This window comes from Brassica napus, chromosome A2 (assembly GCF_020379485.1).
Source record: "Brassica napus cultivar Da-Ae chromosome A2, Da-Ae, whole genome shotgun sequence".
In the NCBI taxonomy this organism is placed as follows: domain Eukaryota; kingdom Viridiplantae; phylum Streptophyta; class Magnoliopsida; order Brassicales; family Brassicaceae; genus Brassica; species Brassica napus.
The window spans coordinates 27,203,396-27,226,141 of NC_063435.1; the positions used below are offsets into that span (position 1 = coordinate 27,203,396).

Genomic DNA, 22,746 nt, shown 5'->3' on the forward strand with positions numbered 1-22,746 from the left:
TTTTAATTCGGATCCGTTATTAATTTTTTGGATTGGGTTCGTTTTTTTGGATTCGATTATTTTGATCAGCCCTACGTAAACGTTCGTATAATTCCATTTCAAAATGTTTCTATGTTTTTTTGCTGTTTACCGAATGTATATGACGCATCAGTATAAGAAATGTTCTAGTTTAAAATCCTCTATTTTATTTACGCATAAGATATCAAATTGAAAGGCACAAATGCTTAATACAGTTCAGTTCACGATGAAATAAGATAACAATAATATACTGGTTTAGTAGTATTCTCTCTGTTTCATAAAGATACTGTAGATATTTTAGAAAAAAAATTGTTTCACAAAAATAGATATTTTATGTTTTCAATGAAAATCTATAAACTTCAAAAGAATTAATTGCTTTTATTGAAATACTATTGGTTAAAAGTTATTAAAAATTAAAAATTGCAAAAACTAATACATTTATTATAGTGATTTAATGTATTTTTTAATATGCGTGAAAATGTTAGAAAATCTATCTTCATGAATTTAATTTCATCATGCACGTTACATGTGTAGTTAGCTAGTCATATCTTCTATTGAGAAAATATTCTTGGAAGACCAAATGTATATTGAAAAAGAAACACAAGTTGAGCATTCAAAATACATATAAAGTACGTACGTCGTAGCTATACACGTTTAACATAAGCATTTTAAAGTATGAATAAACAGTTTTTATAATGTGTACTATAAACAATGACATGTGAGTATGGTCCATATATGATATATGTAAAAAGTAAAAACTAATAAAAAACTTTAATTTAAAAAAAAAAGAATTATATAGGTGCATGCATATGTAAATAATAAATAGAGATCGATTGAGATCCTGTGTGTACTATACGAAATAAACAGCTCACGATAAAAGGGATGATTGGTCTGGTTCGATTCGCTAGCTTATGCATTCTAAACATTGACCGTATTCCGGTTCGATCTAGATATTTTAAGTAATCAGTTTACAGCCAGTGAACCGGATCGATAACCGTAGCATGTCAGGTCGCAATAATCAGACGCCGTGACGAAACTGGACACGAACCTTCGAGTTTCACATTGGTCGAGGGAACAGTCAGTGGGACCCAATTTACGGGGACTGTGTCTGACCGCTTGTGACGGTAGTCTTTTGGGCGGGACCCATCACGCATAAGAAAACAACAAACACTGATTTTCTGTATTGGTTCGTTGGATGAATCCCCAATATGTCGGCAACAATCTGTGCAAAATCTTTTTCTCTGTTTTCATTTATTTTTATTATTGTTTTGGTAAAATTTTTTAATTATTTTTGGACTTGAGAAGCAAAACTTATGAAGTTTTATGGTAAGCACAGCCAGGTTGGATATTTATTTATTTATTTATTTTTTTGTTGAGAAGAGGATATTTAAATTCAAACCACAAGAATAAACGTTCGTTATGTTCTGTTCGCTAACGCTGACGACCAATTACACTTTTGCCATCGGAAATGCAACGCCGGTGAGACAACATGAACTTACATTATCAGTAACAGTGGCAAGAATCATTAACTAAGTCTAACGCTAGAAATATCAGTGGCCGCATCTTTCCCTTTGTCAGTCGTTGCAGCAAGCTTCAATAATTAAATTTGTTTTCAAAATCGTTAATCCTGACTCCGCCGAAGTGTTATTTTTTGCTCCTACCGCTAATCGCAGCGGTTATGAAAAGAACATGGCTATTGTAATCTATTATTTATATATATAACTTTATGTTTCTTTTCTCTAGTGTGCTGTGTATTTGAAAACAGTAACATACTAAAATAGACCAGAAGATATTCGATTTGTAGAACTAAAACGTTTTTCCATTTAAGCAAAAAAAAACTAAAACGTCTACCCACTAGATCTAAAATAAGAACATACGTGGTAATGAGTCATATGAGGAGCTATGCATGCACACGTGACGAGAGAAACATAGACTCACCACTACAGTAGAAGACTTTTAGAGTGAATTCTTCCCATTTCGAAAGGGAAGTTCAAATTTCGGCAACCGAACCTAGTCGAGAACCAACCACATGATGAGTTAGGTCTTCACGGGGTCCACACGCGAGCCCAAACCTTTGGATAAAAGTTTACATTCTACGGTCAACACGTGTTGTCGACAATTGACAAATAATTCACTTGTGTGGTGGTGGATTTTCCGTGTTTGTGCACCCACCGTAGCAATAAGAACGTGTCACGTGTGGAAACGGTGTATAATAATGTACTAGCTAGGGAAAAAAAGCCCATGGGCATATGAAGCCCATGACTATACAACCATACTAAGCATGAAGTTGTGTTCCAGCATGGAAAAACACATATTCAGAACAAAGTTTCTTGAGAACTACTGAGTTCTCTACAATGATGTACGTCACACCAATTCAGTTTCATGTCATATCAGCTCCAGATTCTCTAGATTTACCACTGAACCAGGCAATTCGCATCTCCAACATTTCCTCATCGAGATCTTCTTCAACTTCTTCTGCAGCTTCCCAATCTCTAGAGGCAGCTTTCTCAACCCCGTGCAATCAGAAACATCCAGAAACCGCAAATTTCTGAGTTCGCTAGTCGTTTCAGGCAGCTCGCAGAGATTAAAACAAGAAGCCAGCCTCAACACCTCTAGTTTACTCAAGTTGTCTATATCATTTGGAAGTCTAGAAAGCTTGTAACAGTTCGTGACGTTAAGTTTCTTCAACGAAACAACTTGAGATACCCAATACGGCACCTCATCGAGGTCGTAGCAATAGTCTATCTCAATCTCCTGTAAGCTAGGAAGAGCTTTAGAGATATCGATATCTACACATTCATAGAAAACCTCACCGAAACTACACATAACAAAAGATATCTTCTGGAGACTGTCGAGTCGCAATTGGGCAAGGTCCAGCAAAGTGACTGAAGCTTTCTCAAACCTGATCCGTTTCAGGTTTGGTAATGAACCGAGACACGAGAAGTTTGTTATCTTTGCAAGGGAAACACCGTGGTTTGTGATGGTCAAAACCTTTAGCTTCTTCATTCCAGCAATGAAGCTTGGTAATGCATAGTCTGATGAAGAAAGATTTAGTATTAACGCCTCAACGTTGGGGCAATCCATTTCAACCCAACTCGATGAGAACAAATCATCTGTAACCAAAATAGAAAGACCAAACATAGTTTGTAAGAAAGTCACACCTCTAGAAACAGTAGAGAAAGTGTTAAACTCTAGAAATGATTTAAATCTCTATGCACCAATAAGAAGTCAAATTCGTCTGGCGGGACGAAAGATGTTTTTTTTTAAAGAGAAAATGAATACCGTATTTTGGGTAGTTAAGGGATTGTAAATATTAATTCACATAATCAATATACAAATTCTAAACGGGTATATGAGTCGATCATACTTTGTTTTCCTTAACTTTTTTTTCTTTTTTCAAAGTTAATGGGCGCTTGTTCACAATAGAAAGTCCAAGTTATACTGTTAGGAACAAAAAAAAAGAGAGGACCCTGAAACTGAAAGATTACCTGTGGAGATAGACAAGAGACGAGCATTAATAGGCTGCTTTAGACGCAAATACAACTCTGGAAATTTGTTCTTTATGATCTCCAACTTGAATCTTTTTGTTTCCAGGATTGATTCCAATCGGCTTTGATGGATAGCCAGCTCCCTCAGGACATCATGTTGAGTGACTAAGAGCCCATTGTAGAATCCGTCTTCCTGCTCACTTCTCCTGGTAAGTAGTACATAAACAAGTTCATCAAAGTGGTACATGGTAAGAAGGTAGCAAAGAAACAATGTTGACATATAAATAAACATACCTGAGAGGAATAAGTTTAAGCAGGTTCTGGGAAGCAAGGTCATTGAGGTACTTCATGTACACAATACTACTACTACTACTGGTACCGTATAGTTCAACCCATAAGTCAATTATTACCCAAGCACGTATCTTTTGGTCCTCAAGAAACGAGCCCATGTCCATGAAACACTCTTTAAGATGAGGTTCCAGGGCATTGAAGCTAGGCTGCAGACGTTCTAGAATTGTTTTCCCTTCAGACCAGCTTTCGACTTGGTCTTTCCATAAATGTAGACTTCTTCCTTTAAGGGAAACACCAACTACTTCAATCACAAGCGGGAGTCCATTGCAACGTTTCAACGTCTACAAAAAAGATGGATTAGTGTTTCCACAGACAGGAGCTAGAATCAGAAACTAATACCTTTTGAAGAAGATCTTCAAACTCATATGGATTTGTGTGATGAGGCAGTGGTGATGCAAGCTGAATGAGAAGGTTCTTGGCATCTTGATGTTCCAAAGGTTTCAGATGATAAGTGGGACCAAAACTGGCAAACTCAAACTGAGAAGTGACCAAAATCTTATAATCTTGTAGGTTTATCTGAAACGTCTTAAGCAAGGATTCTGCTCCAGCAAACACATCATCAAACACCAGCAATATACCACCGTTTCCTTTAAGTTCCTCTAGCAGTTTTCTTAAGCAGTTAGCTGCTTGAGAATCGTTGGTGAATGTAAGATCTTTGAAACCGTTGTGCAGAAGTAGATGCTGTACCATGACCCTCAAGTTAGGGGTTCTTGAAGTAACCCAATAGAAGATATGTTTGAACACTCCTGCCAATGGAAACACTTTGAACAGCGTGTAAAAAAAAACACTTAACAAGTTATACCTAGGCCTTTGACTTTCGGATTTTGATTCGATTCCGGTTAGTTTTTTTTTCAATTTTGGTTTTTCGTTTTGATAGATATAGGAACTGTTCAGTTATTTATGAAATTTGGTTCGATTTCAACTCGGTTATTTTATCTTTCGACTCAGTTCAAGTAACAGTGTTAAGAACTGACTAATATCCGATAAATTTCGGTTTCGGTTTTTCGAAGAAAATTAGATCTTTTTTTTTCAGTTTTCTCGAATCAAAGATCATGTAATTCAGATAAATTAATACATTCCGGATAAAACTATTTGGATAATTAACTCGGCCTTTTGGATAGTTAGATTTTAATATTTTGAATAAAAATATTTGGATAATTCGATATTTGGGTAGTTTGGTTTATAAATAATATTTATAAAATATTTGGTATTTTTAAAATTAAAAATAATTAATATTTTATATTGATAAACTATATTTTAGATATTCGTATATTTATTTGATTTTCCGGTTAGTTTGGTTTCAAAGATATAAGAACCATTCAGTTATTTTTGAACATCAGTTTAGTTTTTCGGTTCGGTTTATATGCCTAGGCACTTATACCTTTGATTTCTTGGTCGTGGCAAAGCTGAGCAACGAGCGTGGTCTTGCCGCAACCGGGAGGAGCGCACACCACAAGACTACCCACAGAATCATCAAGGAGCTTCTTCTTAAGCTCCATCAAGGGGTAATCAAATCCAAGGAGATCCTTATCAGGCAGGGGAACAGAACAAAGATCCGTATAAACAGGAACGCTGAAGCCATCAATTCTCTTACATAAACCACCATCGTCCAGGGTCCTGAACTGAAGAAACTGTAGCTTAGTCTGAGAGAACTTGAGCATATCATTAATGATTCGCTGAATCTCTCTTGTGAGGATAGGTTTCTGGAACCAAGAGACGCCTTCTATACAGGTGTTAACCACTTCACGAGCTCGAAAGAGAGTATCAACAAGTTCCTTGAGATCCCCATAGGCAAAGTCTAGTTTCCCTTGGAAAGATTCTATCTCTTCCGACAGAGGAATTAATCTCTCCAAAGTTGATGCGAGATCTTCGGACAAAGGTTTGAAGTCTGTGTAAACCTTAGCTGCGAAAATCAAAGTTTCCAGAAGGCTAGAGTTAAAGAGGAAACCTCTCCCAAACCAAACGCTCATTTTTGCTCTTTTTCTTTCTTTGACTGAACAAAAAAACAAATAAAAAAAATTGTCGGTATAACATTTTAAAGAAGGGGAAAAGGAACTCTGTTAAAATCAAAAGCTTCCGCTTAATTGCTAAGGAATCTCCCTTGCCGCGCTCATACGTGCGAACGTATGCCTCTCTTAATTTTGGCCTACCGGCCCACTAACATGCTTTATACAACACGGAAAAACTTATTTTGTGTATCTGGATTCTAATTTATATGGTTAACTTCGGGTATTAATTAACAACTTCATCTTCTATCCACAATTCAACATTCTTAAGAGCACACTGCATACGACAACCCTCATAAATTTCAAAGACAGTTGAGAAAACCTCGGTAAATATATACATGTTTGCTATTTGTCTTTTTTTTCTTAGAATTATCTAAATGTATATATTATACATCCAAAGCTATAAATATTTTATTAAGGAGATGTTACTTACTGATATGCACTACACGACTTCCTTACAATGCTCATAAATGTATATACCTGAAACTAAATATATATAGTTTAACTAGTTAGTTATTATCAATGTTGTTTGAAAATATAATTTTGTAATTAATTTATTTTGTTATTATCATTTTAGGATAGAGAATAACAAAATAATTAAAACAAAATTTTGTAGAATATTATTATTTGCAGATCTGACTTGTGAGACGTTGAGTTGTCTTCTGAAACGATACATTCCTCATATTTTTCTTCCTCCATTGAGTTTTTCAACTTTTTGTTTCTAGTTCTGCTAATTGAAGAATGTCGGTCGCTATTACTTCCTTATTGTGGAAAACTTTATTATTTTTTACTTTCCAAATATATCAAACAAGCCATGGAAAACATAGTGAAGCACAAGATATTCTATGATTTTAGGAGAAGAGACAACAATAATAGAGATAACTCGAAAAATACTCTATTCGAGATTTTAAGTTTGAAATATATATATCTTATTTTTTAGTTTTTAAAAAATGTTTTGTATTTAAGCCAAATAATATGTTGAATAAGGTAATGTTATGATTGAAAATAATTCTAAAATGAATTTTTGGTTCATTGATTGTATGTTTTGTATTATTATTTAGAGGGAGAAATAAATATTTGGTAAAAAATATGTAGAAATTAGGAAAACATTAGCAAAATTTAATAAAAAGGAATAAAATGATGACGAGAAAAACAAGAAGAGCCCAAAAAAGATGCATAATATGTGTTGGAGAAGTTGATGTGATAATTACATATAATATTTCATAAGCATTTGTTATTACTAAATATTCATCAGTTATTTTTACATCAAATTTATGAAAATTTTACGACTAACTTTCAAACTATCTGAAGTAAAAATTTATATTTTTTAATGTTTCTAATTATTAATCAAAATTTTGACATTGTATATATAATGTATATTTTAATACAATATTTATATCTACAAATTCGCGGGCAACCATCTAATAGATATTACATCCTAAAGGTGTTCATGGAAATTTAGTATAATTCATTTCAACTTGTCACTGTTTGTCATGTCTATTAATCTTCTTATTGCAAATGAAAATTTAGTATAATGAGTTTAATAAAATATTGTTTAGGTATAAGATTTAATAAGATATTATGTAGAGGTTAATAATATTATATCCAAAATAAATAATTTTATTGTTATTGAGTTTGTTAGTTTAAAATTTGAGAAAATTATGAAAACCAAATATATTACAATAATTTTAAATATTCAGATTAGAAAATTTAGTCAGTTTACATATATAAGAGTGTCGTTTTAAAAAAAAATGTAGTTTTCAAATTAAAATATCATGTATATGTATTTTTCAAAATTTCTCCAATAAATATGAAACCACCTGGTTATGTTGGTACCGACTAGGAGCATGACTGGTGTAGCCGTAGTGGTTGCGGTTGCGGAAGTTTGTGAATGCGGGTGGTTGCGGTTTTAAGAGATTTGAACGACTGATTATGTGGTTAGAAATTAGTGTATTTGCGGGATACTTATGACTGGTTAAGCATCAAATACAATGGTTGTTAAATAATAAATTAACTATATTTACATTTTATATACTTATAAAAATATTAAACATCATAATATTATAATAAATGTAAAAATTATATTTATAAAATTATATTTATAAAATTTATAATAAAAATTAGAATATAATAGATATATTTTAGCATTTCTATTATTTCAATTTTTTTTTTTGTATTTATATTGTTTTTTAAAAAATCATCTTCCTGCAAACACTAGCTAGAGCCAGTTTTTGAATTTAAGAGATTTAGAACGGTTTGACGCGGTTTAGAACGGTTTGAGTTATTGTTGCAAAATGCCAACAACCGCTACCTACTACAGAAGCTGTGTTGCGTTTGCGAGTGGTAGCATGAAAATACCCTTGGTAAAAACCTTGGTCAAAGGGCAAGAACAATGGGTCAACAAAATATGATTCGGCAAGTGCTAAATCGTCTGGGTAATGCAAGGAGATCCATATATAGACACGACACCTTGTTCTATCATGGAACCTCTCAAATTCAGTACTAGTTTCTTGAGAACTACTGAGTTCTCTATAATGTACTTCACATGACACTCGACATAAATATGCTTAAGCCAATTTTATGATACATTTTTAATCTAATTCCATCAAAAGCACATAACTATAGACCAATTTTTAAGTCCATCAACATATATAATTATATTTCTCTCTGCCATTGTCTGGTCGTGAAGTAGTGACTATGACAAACAACAAACTAAATCTTTCATATTATCAAGCGGAGTCATGAAAGCACATATTTTGATGTTTCAGATGCTGTGACTTTACATTGTCATATTTCGTAATTATTTTCCCAAGATTGGAAAAATAATCAAAGTGAAACATCGGCAATTTTAGAGGTGTTTAGATTGTTCGGAATTTAAACTAATTTGAGACCGATACTAGTTTTGAGTGAATTTGCTATATTAATTTTGGTTTGGGATTGGTTTTCAATAACATTGTACAATAAAACTCTATAAATTAATGATTTTAGATGATTTCATATAAATGAGGCCGGTTTAAAATATGACACAAATCAATAAAATAATAAAATGATATTTTTAGAAAATCTCATGTAAATATATAATACCATTAAATTTTAATTAATAATTCCTATATCTAGTACAGTTTATAAGAATGCAAATAATACATTGTATTGTCTGTTTTATATTCATAATGAAATTTACTTCTATGTTTTCTAAGTTTCATAATATTTTGATAGTATTTAATAAAATTATATCTAAAATACATTTAAATTGTATGCTACATATCTCATATACATAAATAAATATAATAAAATGATATGAAAAGTTGAATTTATAATTTCAATGAATATATAAACATTGGAATCAACTATTTTTGTTTGATAATTTTTTTTATTCTAAACTATAGAAATATAAAAAAGGAAACTTCTTATAAATTAATCTCTATAAATTGAGAAAATATTATAATCCCAACATTATTAGTTATAGATTTTTTAGGTGTGTAGAAGTATAAAATATTATATAAGTAGATTTGTGTTAGTCAAATTAATCTAATATACAGCAAGAAATAATAATAGCTTTACTAAATGTGGAATAGTTATAATACTACATTGCTGATCAAGATCAAAATCGGAACCAATTTAATTTCCGTTGATCAATATATAAAGAGTCAAATCTAACAATATGTTTCAAATAATAAAGGTTATACAGCTATAAATAGGGATTGTTAATAGTGATTAGAGGTATCAAAAAGAGACAAGCATAGATAGATACACACAAGACCAAAAAACAAAAGATGGAAAAGAAGTGTATGTGCATGTTGATGATTATGATCATTGCATTGACGATGATACCATTACCAGCGATGAGTGAAACATATGAAGCTTGTTATGATAGTTGTGTTTCCTCGTGCCAAATGTTTTCTCTCGACGTTAAGATCAAATGCATTCATGATTGTGTTAGTTCCAAATGTCATAAAGCATATGTAATCCCCCAGTATGTATAATTCATGTATCATTGTATATATGTAATGATGTGTATGTATGTAGTATGTTGACATGTTTTTATTGGTGGCAATGGATGTGCAGGATGGCGGCTAAAGATATATTTTAAGAAATTCATACATAGAGAGGTATGTTATTAAATACACATGATATTTTTAGTTTACTATGTTTTTTTAATTATATGATTTTGAATAATAAAATTTCATCGTCATCTTCAGAATTCAACCGTTCTCAAAACATATTTTGGTCAACTTCTCAAAACATTTTATATTACACCTTTTAATTATTTTCTCATCTCGTAGATCTTAATTGTTTGAGCTGAGTCTAGATTTAGATATGGGCTTGTCCCACCCATATGCACCCAGTTTAAAGAATATAAAGACTAAAAATGTGGAAAACTATTTTATTTTTATGTGATTTTGAGAATTTTCTTATAAACGTACAATACCCATGGTTTCTACTAAGAAAAAGATTAACTGATATTCGACACATATAATTTGTAAATGATGAACGATAAAATTCAAATTATAATTGTTCATTTTTTCCTCTAGCAAAGACATAATTACTGGAAAAATATATTAAGATACGCCTTTGGACATAAAACTATAAATATGATTCTGTAATTCAGATCTTTACATTTGTATAAGAATTCACGATCCTTTTTTTTGGAAAAAACATTCCAGATAGAAATTTTTTAAACAATAAAAATAATGTTCGTCATTTCTCAGTAACTATAATAAATAAACATAATTAAATTGATACATCAACAAGAAAAATCTTACTTATATATAACTGAATTCTAATTTATATGGTTAACTTCGGGAAACAACATCATCTTTTTATCCTAATTCAACATATTAGAGAACACACTACATATGATGTCAAAAAAAATGAAGAACACAATACATATACGGCAACTCTCAGAAATATCAAAGGCAGCCAAGAAAAACGCTAGATGTGTTTACAAGTTTGCTATAAGTCTTTTTCCTACAATGGTCTAAATGTATTGTGTTATACGACCAAAGCTACGAAAATTTGGCTAAAAGGTCTGGTCGATAAAGAGATGTTACGTGTACTACACGAGGTTTTTACAATGCTCTTCCCCAGTGTATTATTCCATTTTCTACTCCAAAATAAAGTAACTTCAAAATAAAGTTGAGTTTTGCTCCAATGTATTATTTCATTTCCTACTCTAAAATATAATTTTTTAATATATTATGTTTTGTATTATTAAAAAATTAGTAATATCATCTTTCATTTATACTATTTGCAAAATAGTCCATTTTCATATGTATGATCTTTTATGTTTAATATTATATATCTTTTGTATGGTGCTTATCTTTTATTTTTTATATGTATGGTCTTTTATGTTTTATATTATATATATTTTGTTGCATAAAATAGTTCATTAGATGGATATTTATATAATTAAGAAATATTAACAGTAATTTTTATAATATATATAGTAAAATAATATTTATATATTTATTTATAATAATATTTTATTAAAAACGAAAATATTTAAATATGGAGGACCATTTTATAAATAAAAAAGTTCAACTCCATTTTGGTGTAATGAGTTACTTCATATTTGGAGTAATCATATCTATTACTCCATTTTGGAGTGGGTTTTGGAGTGGGATTGGAGATGATTTTACTGCAAAATGGAGTTTGGAGTGGATTTTATAGTAAAGTTGAAGATGCCCTAAAATGTATATACCTGAAACCAAATATATACTCTTTCCGTTTCTAAATAAAGTTTTTTTTTTTAGAATATTCACGCATGTTAAGAATATACTTCATTTGTATCATTTTAATTGATGTTTAAGGTTTTTTCATAAAGATTAAGAAAATACAAATTTTTATATAGTTTATCTTAGTTACGTATTAAATAAAAATAGTTCAACCAATAAGAAAAAAAACATAATATTTTGTAATTGGTCACAAATTTTAAATGACATTAAATTTTATCTAGAATAGTGATAACATCACTTATTATGAAACAAAATAAAAATCCTTAAACACCACTTAAAGTGATATGAAGGGAGCAATGAATGTTTACAATTAAATTTATCGTTTACTTTATTATACATTTCTCAATAATTATCAATCAATAATATTTAACCAATTTAAATATTTTCAATTAATGTTTCTTAAAAATATACTCCCTCAATTCCACAAAGATAGATTTTTTAGTGTTTTCACACATATTAAGAAAACACATTAAACTACCATAATAAATATATTGTTTTCTGTAATTTTAATTTTCAATAACTTTTAACCAATAGTAATTCAATAAAATCAACTAATTTTCTTGAAGTTTACAATTTTTTTCATAGAAAACACAAAAAATACATCTTTGTGAAACAAACTTTTTTTTTTCTAAAAAGTCGATCTTAATGGAACGGAGGGAGTACAACTTAACAATATTAACTATTAAAAATATCTTAAAATTCTAGAAAATCTATTATTTTGGAACAAAAAATAAATCAAGAAAATCCTACTGTCTTAAAAGTATACAACTTATCAATAGTTACTTATGAATAAAGTTGTTTGAAAACATTATCCTGTAGCTAATTTGTTTTCATTGGTATCGTTTTTTTTTGTCGACCATTTAATTTATATTCATTTTTTTTTTTGATAACTGAGTGTCCTGGCTCTACCGTGGTGTTTCAGACTAGAAACCGAAGCGAGCAAGGACGCTGCTCGGACGTCACCATGTGGCTCACCATTAACGGTCTTTTTGGTCTTGGACGTTGGGGGTCCGCATGTAAATTTTTCAGTGGCCGGGTTTCAAATCTAGGTGGCGGAACTAACAGCCGTGAACTTTTTAGAAACCCTGGTTTTAATTATTAATTTATATTCATAATAATATAAAAGTTTTATACAAGATTCCAGTTAACCACATAGCTTAAGTTTTTCATTCTACCTTCTCTAGCTCTAAGTTATCAGGACTTTTTGAAAGCGGAAGCTAGCTTTTCTTCCATTGGTAAGATTACCAGTGTCTTCCATGTATGTTGGGCATGACAAACTCATTGGTTTTCTTTTTTTAATCATAAGAAGCTCTTTGTATTGTGGAAGTTGTTTGTAGAGCTAGAGCTGAGTCACTGACGATAGGAATTTCAAGGCTCCTAATCAAATGTTGTAGTATAAAGGATGTCAAACCAGTTCTAAGTGATTCTAAAGCAAAGGGAATGCAAGACCATGCTTAATCTAAGTGCTACCAGTTTTTGAGATGTTTTTAAACTAGATTACTACCTAAAATGCAATAAAAGACAAAGCTTTCTTTCTTATAAGAAGGGAGAACTCATGGGCTATGGGAATCGATCTTGGGTGATCAGGATTCAACCTAAAGGTGTCAACTTTGAACCAATCTATATCTACCTTAGGCCTAGACACAATCCTAAACAAACTCTATCCCTAGATGAATGCTCATTTACCTAGATAACTCAAGCATCAAATCCCTTTGGTTGAATGTTATCTAAGTAATCATTAATCTCAAGTCTACTAGCCATCTTAACACCTTTAACAACAAATCCCTTTGGTAAAGGATGTTAAAAGCTTAGGAGAGTTGGTTCAGGCATTTCATCAAACACCTTCCGGGTATGAAATGCCTAGAGCTCAACTTTAGAGAGGCCAACTCTAAAGTTGCATTAAAAGCCCTCTACTAGCAAGGAATAAGATTGATCTACACCTAAACACCTTAGATCTAGCTTAATCACCCTTAATCTCCCTAACCCATGAATCCAAAAATGACTACTCACTACTCTCCATGATGAGCCCAAGAATCAAAGATGATTTGGTGCTAATCATGATTAGTGATCAAGATAATCAAGCAATCACAAGAGAAAGATGATCAAGATAGGATCTTTCACTAAAAGTTCTTTTGTGATTAGATAGAAAACAAGATAAGATCCTACAATTAGGTTTAGAGAGTATTTATGTGACTTCTAAAACCTAATGGGCTTAATTAATCACTTCAAAAGCCCAAATAAAACATAAGTTTTCGACATAAGATAAAACGCGGCGCGGGTGCACTAGGTCGCTCCCATAGGTCGCTCCGAAAACACATGCTTCACCTCTCCAAAACGCGCGCGGGTTGATGACGTCGCTCCAGAGGTCGCTCTGCATCCGGCGCGGGTGAGTGACGTCGCTGCCATAGGTCGCTCCGCATAATGAAAGTCGTCGACAAGAAGTTGGGCTTGGAGCGGGTGTATCACCTCGGTGCAAGACGTCGCGCCAGCCTTCGATTCTTCTGGAGCGGGTGTCGCACGTCGCTCCCGTACCCCGCTCTGGTGCTTTGCTCGCCTAAACAGCATTTTCCACTCCCTTTTTGATCCCAAATGCTTCCAAGTACCTCTAATATCTCCAATGGAAACTCCAAAACCTGATAAAGACTTATGCAGTGCAAAAAGAGACTAAAATGCATGATTCCTAATCTAGATGATCAAAACATGCAAGAAATAGAGGGTTAAAACAATGTAATTATGCAAGATATCAACTCCCCCAAACTTGTATCTTACTTGTCCTCAAGTGACTTGTAAGAACTCATAGGGAGAGAGGTTTGAAAGTGGGAACTCATAGCCAAAAGTAACACTTCCTAGCACTCAACTTAACATCCTAAAGAAACATAACAAATAGCATGAGCATTCTCCTTATTATACTCTAGCTTCTCTAGGCCTATCCATACTCTTTTTTCCTCTACTCAAGTTGCAATACTCTTTACCAACAAGTCCTTTCAATCAGCTCTCACATTGATTCACACACACACACACAAGGTGAAGTCTCACAAATGGGCACATGATCTCAATCATTTGGCTAGGCATGCAATGGTCTAATATGAATGAAGAGATGGGTTCAAATGTTTTTATTTAAGGGTGGTTATCACTCAAAACAAGGAGCTTGATCATTATGCAAAATTTATCTAAGATTAGAAGCAACTCATGCATACATAGATTCATTCTCATCATTCTACCCCATTTTGTTGTAAATGATCACAAGTTCTACCCTCTTTATCATCATCTCAAAATCAATCTAAACCCCCTCACATCACTCACCCAATGTACAACTCTCTTTTCTTTTCATTTGACCCACTCACTAGGGATTTTAATCCACTTTCCACAAGCTCTAACCTTTTTTCATTTCTTTCCCCAACTTCTTTTTGATCTTTTTTTTTTTTTTTTTAGGGGGAAGGTTCTTTGTTACATAATCAAGAGCTTCTTTTTTTTTTTATATATATATCCCTAGGAGCTTTATTTTCATATCTCTCATCTTTCTCACTCTCCAAACCCAAGATATTGAAATTTAAAACACATAAACCCCTCTCACATCCCCAAATGCTAACTCATTGTGCTAGCAAGAGATGAGAATAAACCTATGTCGCCTCCAATACTCTCAAGATTTTGCACATGACAAGCTATCAAAAGAGGCCTCACTCATGCAATTAAATGTTTGGTCTCAAGGAATGGTTAGGGTTTTAGGGTAAGGAGTGCCATTTGGGTTAACAAAGATAGGTATGAAGGAATAAGATAACCCAAATGTGTGTGAGATCCATGATCAAGTATGCAAATGCCCATATGCAAGAGAAATTAAGTTCATTCAAGCCAAGTTTAGATTGGAGCTGATCTTAAGAACAATGCTAACATCAAGCAAGCAAACAAGTTTCAAGAAGAGTTTTCAAGGCTCGAAGCGTGCAAGGTTTTCAAGAGATGCTTAAGCTACTTGATATGTTTAACTAGGGTGTCATTTTGAGTTCTAGACAAGGGTTCTTTGCAAGGCATTTTAAATCATTGTTCCCAATGCAAGTGAATGCAACCTATATGCTCTAGACTCAATCTTAAAAGTGCAAGTGATGCAACTACATGTTTCTTTTTGTGTTTTTCGATTTTTTAATTTTTTTTTTTTTTTTTATGCATATATATATGTACAATGCAATGCATGAGACTCAAATCATCAAAGAAAACATATTAAATACTTGATGCCTCCCCCAAACTTAGTTCACACAGTCTCTGTGTTAGGAAGTTGGAGGAGATACCGAAAACAATTGCGAAGAAAAACTGGTATATACAATGGAAAGTTAGTGGAGTACCTGTCTAAGCGTTCGGGATGAAACCCGAGTCCCCATATCCGGAGTCATCAGGGAAGCTAGTGTAGTATTCTTGGGGCTCGCTGGCGACTTCCTCGTTGTCGGTTTCAGCATCGGTTGAGGCAAGGGAAGGAGACAATGATGCTTTTGAGGTGGTCATCAATGTGGATGATGATGTGGTTATTATGGATGAGAAAACCAATGAGGAGATCTTGGAGAAGATAGTTGAAGCAAAAGGAAAGGGTAAAATTGGAGAAGAAAAGAAGGGGGAGAACAAGAATGAAGCTGCAACTTCATCAAAAGGAGCTTTATTCAATCCTCCTCCCTATGAACCAAAACTTCCTTTTCCCGGTAGATTCAAGAGACAACTTTTGGAGCAATACAAGGCCTTATTTGAGAAGCAAATGAGTGAAGTTCAGATTACTATGCCCATAATTGATGCCTTCATGCTAGTGCCTCAATACAGCAAGTTCCTCAAGGATGCTGTAACTAAGAAAAGAAAGAGATGGAAGGCATGGTGGTTCTTACTCATGAGTGTAGTGCTATTATCCAAAGGCTAACCATCCCTAAGAAGCTTGAAGATCCAGGAAGCTTCACTCTACCTTGTGCCATTGGGCAATTTGCTTTTGAGAGGTGTCTATGCGATTTGGGAGCAAGTGTGAGTCTTATGCCTCTCTCCATTGCTAAAAGGCTTGGCTTTACACAATACAAGAAATGTAGACTCTCTCTTGTGCTAGCTGATCGCTCAGTGAAGATTCCCATTGGTATCCTAGAAGATCTCCCTGTTATGGTTGGAAATTGTGAGATTCCTACAGACTTTGTGGTGTTGGAGATGGATGAAGAACCAACAGATCCTTTGATATTGGGGAGACCTTTCTTGGCTACAGCAGGAGCAGTTGTGAATGTTAAGGAAGGGAAGATTGATCTTCACCTTGGAAAGGGAAACATTCTTCACTTTGACATCAAGGAGGTGATGAAGAAGCCTATTACACAAAGCCAAGCATTCTCCATTGGAGATATTAGAGGTACTTGGAAGCATTTGGGATCAAAAAGGGAGTGGAAAATGCTGTTTAGGCGAGCAAAGCACCAGAGCGGGGTACGGGAGCGACGTGCGACACCCGCTCCAGAAGAATCGAAGGCTGGCGCGACGTCTTGCACCGAGGTGATACACCCGCTCCAAGCCCAACTTCTTGTCGACGACTTTCATTATGCGGAGCGACCTATGGCAGCGACGTCACTCACCCGCGCCGGATGCAGAGCGACCTCTGGAGCGACGTCATCAACCCGCGCGCGTTTTGGAGAGGTGAAGCATGTGTTTTCGGAGCGACCTATGGGAGCGACCTAGTGCACCCGCGCCGCGTTTTATCTTATGTCGAAAACTTATGTTTTATTTGGGCTTTTGAAGTGATTAATTAAGCCCATTAGGTTTTAGAAGTCACATAAATACTCTCTAAACCTAATTGTAGGATCTTATCTTGTTTTCTATCTAATCACAAAAGAACTTTTAGTGAAAGATCCTATCTTGATCATCTTTCTCTTGTGATTGCTTGATTATCTTGATCACTAATCATGATTAGCACCAAATCATCTTTGATTCTTGGGCTCATCATGGAGAGTAGTGAGTAGTCATTTTTGGATTCATGGGTTAGGGAGATTAAGGGTGATTAAGCTAGATCTAAGGTGTTTAGGTGTAGATCAATCTTATTCCTTGCTAGTAGAGGGCTTTTAATGCAACTTTAGAGTTGGCCTCTCTAAAGTTGAGCTCTAGGCATTTCATACCCGGAAGGTGTTTGATGAAATGCCTGAACCAACTCTCCTAAGCTTTTAACATCCTTTACCAAAGGGATTTGTTGTTAAAGGTGTTAAGATGGCTAGTAGACTTGAGATTAATGATTACTTAGATAACATTCAACCAAAGGGATTTGATGCTTGAGTTATCTAGGTAAATGAGCATTCATCTAGGGATAGAGTTTGTTTAGGATTGTGTCTAGGCCTAAGGTAGATATAGATTGGTTCAAAGTTGACACCTTTAGGTTGAATCCTGATCACCCAAGATCGATTCCCATAGCCCATGAGTTCTCCCTTCTTATAAGAAAGAAAGCTTTGTCTTTTATTGCATTTTAGGTAGTAATCTAGTTTAAAAACATCTCAAAAACTGGTAGCACTTAGATTAAGCATGGTCTTGCATTCCCTTTGCTTTAGAATCACTTAGAACTGGTTTGACATCCTTTATACTACAACATTTGATTAGGAGCCTTGAAATTCCTATCGTCAAATTGGCGCCGTTGCCAAATTCTAAGTTGATTGTGACATTGGGATTTAGTTATTTGCTTGAGACTAAGTCAATTTTTATATAATTGTGTTATTGCTTCTCTTTGTTCTTCTCTCTTTGCATTTCAGGTGTATGAACACAAGGAGCAGAGGTCCAACAAACCTAGTTCCAAGAGTTGAAGACATTAGAGCACTTGAGAGGGAGATAGCAAGACAAAGAAGAGAAGTAGAGCAACAGGCTCACTTGCAAGGGTTGGGGTTTGATATGGAGAATCTGCCTCAAGATAGTGAAGCCCAAGGAGGCAATGGTTCAAGAGCTGATCCTTTTAGACCACAGCGCCAGCCACAACATCCACAGCGCCAAGCTCGTGCCATTGGAGCCTATGATCAACCTCACATTCATGGTCATAGGTTGGGAATCAGAGCACCAGCTGTGGAGAACAACAACTTCGAGATCAAGTCAGGGCTGCTCAACACTATAGAGAACAACAAGTATCATGGTCTTGCTGCTGAAGACCCTTTTGATCACTTGTACAAGTTTGATCAGTACTGTGGCTTGTCCAAGACAAATGGTGTTTCTGAAGATGCCTTCAAGCTGAAGCTATTTCCTTTCTCTTTGGGAGACAAGGCACACCAATGGGAGAAGACTCTTCCAAGTGACACTGTCACTACTTGGGAAGATTGCAAGAAAGCTTTCCTAGAAAAGTTCTTCTCTACTTCAAGGACAGCTAAAATCAGGAACGAAATCTCCGGGTTTCAACAAAAAGGTCTAGAGAGCTTCAGTGAAGCATGGGAGAGGTTCAAAGGTTATTGGTCTCAATGCCCTCATCATGGTTTCAGCAAAGAGAGCTTGCTTAGCACCTTCTATAGAGGAGCCTTACCACAGTGCAGAAACAGGCTTGATACTGCCAGCAATGGTTTCTTCTTGGGGAGGACTGAAGAAGAAGCAGAGGAACTGGTGGAGAACATGGTTAAGAGCGACTCAGTCTACAGCGAAGAGCATGATAGGGTCAACAGAAATGATGATCACCAGACAAAGAAAGAGATCAAGTCCTTGCAGGAGAAGATGGACTTGCTTCTTTCTAACCAAGCTAAACAAGAGCAGGTCAACTTTGTGGGTGGTCCTATTCAAGAGATTCCTCCCAAGATTAATGAGGTTGATGGTTTGGAAGGACAAGAGGAGCTGTGCTTCATCAATAACAATGGTTCTTGGTACAGGAAGGAGCCTAACTTTCAGTACAACAACTACCAGCAAAAGTCCTACTCAAACAACCAGCAAGGAGGATACCAGCAGAGGCAAAACACTCAGCAAGGGAACTATCAACCTAGGCAAAACACCCCTCCTGGTTTCAACAATAACAACAATCAGTCAACTCAAGCTCAAGGAAGTTCTTCACAAGCTCCAGCTTCAGATACAAGTGTGGATGCAATGTTCAAGAAACTTTTGGATTTTCAGGCCAAGAATGAGAAGACAATGGGTTATGAGTTCACGAAAATTCACTCCAAGATTGATGGAAGCTACAATGAGCTCAACAACAAGATCCGACATTTGGAGAATCAGTTTGCTTCAATGAACTCTCAGCCAAGTCGCCAACAAGGGGCATTACCTGGAAAGCCAGAGCAAAATCCCAAGGAAACAATGAAAGCCATCACCCTTAGGAGTGGAAAACAGCTACCACCAAGAACTCTCATTAGGGATAATGAGAAGCAAGATGGAGAGGTGGTCATCAATGTGGATGATGATGTGGTTATTATGGATGAGAAAACCAATGAGGAGATCTTGGAGAAGATAGTTGAAGCAAAAGGAAAGGGTAAAATTGGAGAAGAAAAGAAGGGGGAGAACAAGAATGAAGCTGCAACTTCATCAAAAGGAGCTTTATTCAATCCTCCTCCCTATGAACCAAAACTTCCTTTTCCCGGTAGATTCAAGAGACAACTTTTGGAGCAATACAAGGCCTTATTTGAGAAGCAAATGAGTGAAGTTCAGATTACTATGCCCATAATTGATGCCTTCATGCTAGTGCCTCAATACAGCAAGTTCCTCAAGGATGCTGTAACTAAGAAAAAGAAAGAGATGGAAGGCATGGTGGTTCTTACTCATGAGTGTAGTGCTATTATCCAAAGGCTAACCATCCCTAAGAAGCTTGAAGATCCAGGAAGCTTCACTCTACCTTGTGCCATTGGGCAATTTGCTTTTGAGAGGTGTCTATGCGATTTGGGAGCAAGTGTGAGTCTTATGCCTCTCTCCATTGCTAAAAGGCTTGGCTTTACACAATACAAGAAATGTAGACTCTCTCTTGTGCTAGCTGATCGCTCAGTGAAGATTCCCATTGGTATCCTAGAAGATCTCCCTGTTATGGTTGGAAATTGTGAGATTCCTACAGACTTTGTGGTGTTGGAGATGGATGAAGAACCAACAGATCCTTTGATATTGGGGAGACCTTTCTTGGCTACAGCAGGAGCAGTTGTGAATGTTAAGGAAGGGAAGATTGATCTTCACCTTGGAAAGGGAAACATTCTTCACTTTGACATCAAGGAGGTGATGAAGAAGCCTATTACACAAAGCCAAGCATTCTACATTGAGGAGATGGAGGTTTTAGCTGATGAACTTCTAGAGGAGTTGGCACTTGAAGACTCTCTACAACATGCCTTAACAATTGAGAGAGAGGTCCAAATGGTCGAGAACAAGGAAAGTGATGCTTATGTGAAGATGCTGGACTCTCACACGGAGATTAGTGATGAAGAACAGAATGAGGAGCTTTCATATGAGGATCATCATGCTTTCTCAGCTACTCAACAAGAGAACCTCCAAGAGGATGATTGGAGTGAACTCAAAGCACCAAAAGTGGAGCTTAAACCTCTTCCCCATGGTGTAAGGTATGCTTTCCTTGGCCCTAATGAAACTTACCCTGTCATAGTGAGTAGTGAGCTTAGTGAAGATGAATTGTCTAAACTTTTGAATGAACTTAGAAAGTATAGAAAGGCAATAGGCTACTCACTAGATGATATTAAAGGGTTATCACCTTCTTTATGCATGCATAGGATACATCTAGAGGATGAATCTATGACTTCTATAGAACATCAAAGAAGGTTGAACCCCAACTTGAAGGATGTTGTAAAGAAAGAGATTCTAAAACTCTTAGATGCAGGAGTCATCTATCCTATTTCGGATAGCAAATGGGTGTCTCCTGTGCATGTTGTTCCAAAGAAAGGAGGAATGACTGTGGTTAAAAATGATAAGGATGAACTAATACCAACAAGAACAATAACAGGACATAGGATGTGCATAGATTATCGAAAACTTAACAAAGCATCTAGAAAGGATCATTTTCCATTGCCATTCATTGATCAAATGCTTGAGAGACTTGCAAATCATCCCTATTATTGTTTTCTTGATGGGTATTCAGGGTTCTTCCAAATCCCCATACATCCAAATGATCAAGAGAAAACGACTTTCACATGCCCCTATGGTACCTTTGCTTATCGAAGGATGCCATTTGGGCTATGTAATGCTCCAGCCACTTTCCAAAGATGCATGATGTCTATTTTCTCTGATCTTATAGAGGATGTTGTGGAGGTGTTTATGGATGATTTCTCTGTCTACGGATCTTCGTTTTCTGCTTGTTTGTCAAATCTTAGCAGGGTCCTCAAGAGATGTGAAGAGACCAACCTTGTGCTGAACTGGGAGAAGTGTCACTTCATGGTAAAGGAAGGGATTGTGCTTGGACACAAGATTTCAGAGAGGGGGATTGAGGTAGACAAGGCCAAGATTGAAGTGATGGTTGGGTTAGCTGCACCAAAGACGGTTAAAGACATTAGAAGCTTCCTCGGTCATGCCGGATTCTATAGAAGGTTCATCCAAGACTTCTCGATGATAGCAAGGCCAATGACTAAGCTTCTATGCAAGGAGGCTGCATTCGTTTTTGATTGGGAATGTCTACAAGCCTTCAAGATGTTGAAGGAGAAGCTGGTTAGTGCCCCCATTGTGCAGCCACCAGATTGGGATCTCCCCTTTGAGATCATGTGTGATGCTAGTGATTATGCTGTGGGAGCTGTTCTTGGTCAAAAGAAGGACAAGAAGACTCATGTGATCTACTATGCAAGTAAAACTCTTGATGAAGCCCAAATGAAGTATGCTACAACTGAGAAGGAGTTGCTAGCCATTGTCTATGCCTTTGAGAAGTTCAGAAGCTACTTAGTTGGGTCAAAGGTCATAGTCTACACTGATCATGCTGCATTGAGACACCTCATCGCCAAGAAGGATGCTAAACCAAGACTGTTGAGGTGGATCTTGCTGCTACAAGAGTTTGACCTTGAAATTAGAGACAAGCCAGGAGTTGAAAATGGTGTAGCTGATCACTTGTCTAGACTAAAGATTGAGAGTGGGATCCCTATTGATGAAGGGCTTCCAGAAGAGCAAATCATGGCAATTGGAGCAGTGGTAGCAGTTTGTGAAACTGGAAAGAAGCTTGAAGAGGTGAAGGCAACTGAAGAGAAGGGGCCTTGGTATGCTGATTTGGTGAACTACTTAGCCTGTGGAAGAGAG

The 22,746-nt window shown here is 35.4% G+C and overlaps 1 protein-coding gene and 1 non-coding gene across 3 annotated transcripts; both read right to left on the reverse strand.

Annotated features, from left to right (window-relative positions):
* Positions 1-2,213: 2,213 nt before the first annotated feature.
* LOC125580831 (probable disease resistance protein At5g66900) lies at positions 2,214-6,271 on the reverse strand. Of its 2 annotated transcripts, none has more exons than XM_048746061.1 (5): positions 5,239-6,271; positions 4,197-4,618; positions 3,801-4,138; positions 3,507-3,712; positions 2,214-3,131 (listed from the first exon to the last, which is right to left on the reverse strand). In XM_048746061.1, the coding sequence occupies exons 1-5, from the start codon at positions 5,825-5,827 to the stop codon at positions 2,404-2,406; spliced, it is 2,283 nt and encodes a 760-aa protein (XP_048602018.1). In that variant the 5' UTR covers positions 5,828-6,271; the 3' UTR covers positions 2,214-2,403. The 2 variants fall into 2 exon arrangements, with proteins under 2 accessions (XP_048602018.1, XP_048602025.1); XM_048746068.1 differs by having other exon boundaries at positions 4,197-4,603; positions 5,239-6,261.
* A 12,659-nt stretch (positions 6,272-18,930) lies between these two features.
* LOC125589680 lies at positions 18,931-19,037 on the reverse strand. The gene has a single exon (XR_007325852.1). It is a non-coding gene; the product is annotated as a small nucleolar RNA R71 (small nucleolar RNA).
* Between the last annotated feature and the right edge of the window lie 3,709 nt (positions 19,038-22,746).

Coding starts and splice junctions, on each gene's coding strand:
- LOC125580831 (XM_048746061.1), bottom strand. CDS start 5,827: ATGAGCGTTTGGTTTGGGAGAGGTTTCCTCTTTAACTCTAGCCTTCTG. Junction 3,713..3,800: donor CTTAAACTTATTCCTCTCAG/GTATGTTTATTT, acceptor ACTACTTACCAG/GAGAAGTGAGCAGGAAGACG. Junction 3,132..3,506: donor TCTCTTGTCTATCTCCACAG/GTAATCTTTCAG, acceptor TTTTGGTTACAG/ATGATTTGTTCTCATCGAGT.